This window comes from Penaeus vannamei, chromosome 18 (genome assembly GCF_042767895.1).
Source record: "Penaeus vannamei isolate JL-2024 chromosome 18, ASM4276789v1, whole genome shotgun sequence".
Taxonomy (NCBI): domain Eukaryota; kingdom Metazoa; phylum Arthropoda; class Malacostraca; order Decapoda; family Penaeidae; genus Penaeus; species Penaeus vannamei.
In genome coordinates this window covers 35,498,393-35,503,392 of record NC_091566.1, presented here as the reverse complement: position 1 = coordinate 35,503,392, position 5,000 = coordinate 35,498,393, and the positions used below count along the sequence as shown (strand labels likewise).

General features: G+C 41.2%; 1 protein-coding gene across 2 annotated transcripts in view; it reads left to right on the top strand.

Annotated features, from left to right (window-relative positions):
* Window positions 1-5,000, top strand: part of LOC113810731 (retinol dehydrogenase 12) — a 9,113-nt gene that overhangs the window by 3,590 nt on the left and 523 nt on the right. For both annotated transcript variants that reach the window (XM_027362368.2, XM_070133499.1), the window contains exons 2-8: window positions 1-98; window positions 2,400-2,492; window positions 2,661-2,761; window positions 2,878-3,001; window positions 3,198-3,401; window positions 3,757-3,872; window positions 4,363-4,452. The exon at window positions 1-98 is cut by the window's left edge and continues 143 nt beyond it. In XM_027362368.2, coding sequence (XP_027218169.2) covers window positions 1-98; window positions 2,400-2,492; window positions 2,661-2,761; window positions 2,878-3,001; window positions 3,198-3,401; window positions 3,757-3,872; window positions 4,363-4,452 — 826 coding nt within the window. The remainder of the gene's footprint in view (window positions 99-2,399; window positions 2,493-2,660; window positions 2,762-2,877; window positions 3,002-3,197; window positions 3,402-3,756; window positions 3,873-4,362; window positions 4,453-5,000) is intronic.

Sequence of the window (5,000 nt, the reverse complement as noted above, 5' to 3'; positions counted from 1 at the left end):
CGCGGGCGTGTGGGCGGGGAAGAGGCTCACGGCGGCGCGGTGTACGTCGACGCGCAGAATGGACGGCAAGACGGTGGTGATCACGGGCGGAGAGTCTGGTGAGAATCACTTTCTTTTCCTCTTTTTTTTTTTCTTTCTTTATTTCGTTTCCTTTCGTTTTTTCCTCGCTGTTTCTCTTTCTTTTTCTCTCTCTCTCTGATATTAATCATACTATGATCTGACTCACAGTTAGCACCAATAGTCAGTTTGGTATTTTAATGAAAAAGTGTATCTTTGACTTGCTGAAATATCAAGAGCAAATTATTTCTCCTCAAGTAATTTATTTTGAGAAAAAATACCTATTACAAAAGCTCCAATTATGTTTTCCTCTCCTTACACACCTATCATTGCACTTGACACTTCGCAATGTGTATATCGACATAGTAATGATGATATATCTAAATCAAGCCTTTATATTCATTCATATGATTTTGCTATTGATTCCAGTCTTCGACAGTCCTCCGAAAAGTTATTTGGTACCACCGTGATATCTCTAGGCTAGAGCATTTGAAATTCCTTACTGTTTACCCGCACAGAGGAAAACAAGCAGGAGAAATTGAAGCTGAGAAGAACCCCAAGAGCTGACTCACTCGTGTTAAGAAGATTACCTGTTCTATCCTCGAAACATCGTTGAAGTGTCAGCGATGTGTTTGATCTCTCATCCACCTCCTGCATTCCATGACTTCATCTAACCCTTTACACACACACACTCTTTTTCACTCACTCACCCACACACACACACATATATATATGGTGAAAAAAAAACACAATGCACAAACTAGATTTATTGTGCATATTGTTTTTTTCTACCATAGTATCAGCATATATATATATATATATATATATATATATATATATATATATATATATATATATATATGCTTAGATATATATATACACACACATATATGTGTGTGTGTTTGCACACACACACACACACACACACACACACACACACACACACACACACACACACACACACACACACACACACACACATATATATATATATATATATATATATATATATATATATATATATATATATATATATATAAGCACATATACATACATACACTCTTGTATCTCCAGCCGACTTCAACCTTCAGTAGTTGACGTGTATCCGGTTGACGAGCTTATTATGGCATTGTGACTGAAGTATGCTTTTGGCTTCGTGTCTCTTATTGCTGTCTGTAAACTCGATGAGAAAGAGGCGTTCTACGCCAGACTTGTATTTGCGGCAAATAAATGCCCCCGGCGTGACATTCGCATTGTATTGGGTGAGTTCAATGCTGTATCCGGCTGTGATCGAGCTGGCTACAGACCTTGACTTTGCCGACTGTTACTATCCTATGCAAGTCTCTGGAATCTCTGGTGGGAGTCCTTGATGCACTCAGCAATGAGGTGAAACCCATGGACTTAGAAGTCTCCTGGACCAGGATTTTGGGGGCCTGTTAGGGGAACTATTCATTCGAAACATGCTTGCAGTGAGGACGTTTAAATTACAGAGATCTTTACATACCATGGTAGTGCAGTCCAATGTCTCTGGGCTGTCAAACCAGGGTCAGTAGACGGATTGGTCGGATCGCAGGAGCCATGAACTCACAATCAACAAGAGCATTTGGAGGTATCGGTACTTTTGCAGAAGGACTGTTACGTGTCTTTAAGGCCTTGATACTGCCAGTTTTGCTCTATGGAAGCGAAACGGACACATCTAGTGGCTTGGAGTCACTTCTCGATGCCTTTTGTAACAAGCCCCTACGCCAGATCATGAGGTGCAGTGGAACCGATGGTTACACCGTGACACTGGCATGGGGCTTGTTAACTGCATAATCCGTAACCGTCAACTCAGGCTATACGGGGACCTAGCTTGTTTCCCAGTGGACAACCCTGCCCATCAAGTTGTCTTTTCACGATAAGATCGTGTGTGGAGGAGGCCCCTGGGACGTTCTTGGATGTCGTGGCTAGGCCAGCTCGATCAGACCTGTGGGAGGAGCTAGAGATGGGCTAAGGACCTGCCTGTGGCTTGCCATGAAGGGCCCCCGTGGCTGGAAGCGAAGGGTGGATGCGGCTATGCGCCCCCGTCAGCATCAGCCCCGTTGATTAATTGATACAGATATATATATATATATATATATATATATATATATATATATATATACATATATATGTATGTATTATATGAATATGTGTATATGTATACATATATACATATATATGTATATATACAGTATATATATACATAATATATACATATACACACAAACAGACACATACACACACACTTTCTTATGTATATGTATACGTTTATGTATATATATTCACATATATTTCTGCTTTGACGTTCATATTCCAACCAGGTCTTGGGAAAGAGGTAGCGAAGGACCTCGTGAGGCGTGGCGCGGACGTCATCATCGCAGGAATAGACAAGATAAAGGCCTTCGAGACGAGAGGTGAGGTCCGAGCGTCAAATAATTAACGGCCATTTACATGAATTAAAGGTAAATCTATAGTTTATCGTGGCTGAATAACGCTTTAATAATCTATACAGCAAGGTTGACAAGGGACATATAAAAGACACGGCTTTGTCAATTTAACATATGCATTTACCTCTCACCAAGACGAGCTGGCAGGTAAAGAAGGGAGTTTGGAAACGGCGTATCTGGATCTCTCCAAGATGGCGTCCGTCAGGCAATTCGCCAAAAATATGGAGGGACGAAAGGTATGTCTGCTTAGAAAAGGCCGTTTCTTTTCTTGGCGAGTATCTATCGCAGAGTATAAATTAGACAAAATAACTCTTTGTTGACGTATCCTTTATCCATTCTTCTTACACCCTAGATAGATGCGCTCTTAAACAATGCTGGCGTTGCTGACGTGCCCCACAGACTCACAAACGAAGGTCTTGAGTTCTCAGTCGCGACCAACCACTTGGGACACTTCTTGCTGACGCATCTCCTTATGCGTAAGAATAAAATCTTTCCTTTCTGGCAGTTTTGAAGTGCCAATGCAAACAGTATATTTCTGCCCAACTGTCTCCATGCCGAACGTTGGCCTTAATCAGTGCTATCGCTTTTTCCGTCGTTCACCTTTGATGCTACCTAGATGAATCAATTAACGTAATACCTTCTCAAACCATGACATAACTCCCTCTCCTTCAGCCGGACTGAAGAAGGCCCGTGGGAAGGTGGTTACCGTGTCATCCATCTGCCACAAGCGCGTCAAGAATGTGGATGACCTTGACCTGAAGGGCGACCTCAAGTTCTGCTACGAGCGGGAGTTCGGCATGTTGGAGATATACGGGGCTACCAAGGCCATGAATATTTTGTTTTCTTCGGAACTCTCTCGGAAGTTGAGCGGCACAGGTAAAGAGTGGGGGACTTTTCGTTAGATTAGAATTATCGTTTTGACACGAGTGTTATCGTAAGATAGTACTAAATATTTATGATATTTAGATAATAGTACAGTGTCGTTTTGTTGGAAATATTTTACTCTGCAGATTTGAGATGGAAGGAGAATAAATTCATTATTTCAGTATTTTCACAAATACATACAAAATTTTGCTCACTCACGCACGCACGCGCGTGCGAGCGCGCGCGAGCACACACACACACACACACACACACACACACACACACACACACACACACACACACACATACGCAATCAGGTTTTCTTAGCAATCTACAACTGTGACCTTTTCCTAATTGTCCCCATCAGGTGTAACTTCTAACTGTTTGAATCCTGGGTCATCGAAAACAGATATATTTAAAAACCTGACGAACAGCCACTGGTACGGTCCTTTCATCAAGTTATACGTCATGGCGTATGCAAAGGTAAACTATTATATTTTTATGCGATTGATGCAACACAGTAAGTATGGGAACAATTATCGGTTTTCTCACTGTCTTCGCTACGATTTTGAATATTTCAGAATCATTTTTTTCAGTCTAACTTTCACTAGTTAGTATAGAAACTAGTTAGTATAGTTGTTCACGTCTATATTTATAAACCTCACAACAAGCACTACTAATGATATTAATTAAGAGGATAGTATCACTGTTAGGACAATTAGCATAATAATTTATTTAACTATCAACAAAACACCCCCCTCGTTTTAGCATTCAGTCATAATAATCATTAAACCTTTCCTGACCATGCTGCATACATTATACATAATTGTTTTAGTTAATGATATCGCGTAAAGAATAATTATGTTGCTGTTAAGGGCAGTTAAATAGTTTGAAAGAGGAATTTTCACTTCAGGAAGACACGATAATCTGAAGGTTTAAATCGTTCGCATGGCGTTTGTCTTTTGATTAACAGACAATCACAGAGGGAGCTCAGACGTCCATCCATGCTATTGTTTCCGAAGAGGTCGATGGGGTTTCAGGAAAATATTTCGAGGACTGTAAGGTGAGTCATTACCCTACATTTTGATTATGATTGGGATTCGAATATGCATATACCCTCTCTCTTTCTTTCTTTCTTTCTTTCTTTCTTTCTTTCTTTCTTTCTTTCTTTCTTTCTTTCTTTCTTTCTCTCTCTCTCTCTCTCTCTCTCTCTCTCTCTCTCTCTCTCTCTCTCTCTTTATTTCTCACTTTCTCACATTCCTTCTCCCTCTCCCTCCTCTTCCCACTCTCTCTCTCTCTCTCTCTCTCTCCCTCTCTCTATATTTCTCCCTTTCTCACATTCCTTCTCCTGCTCTCTCTCTCTCTCTCTCTCTCTCTCTCTCTCTCTCTCTCTCTCTCTCTCTCTCTCTCTCTCTCTCTCTCTCTCTCTCTCTCTCTCACTTTCTCACATTCCTTCTCCCTCTCCCTCCTCTTCCAGCTCTCTCTCTCTCTCTCTCTCTCTCTCTCTCTCTCTCTCTCTCTCTCTCTCTCTGTCTCTCTCTCTCTCTCTCTCTCTCTCCCTCTCTCTCTTTATGTCTCACTTTCTCACATTCCTTCTCCCTCTCCCTCCTC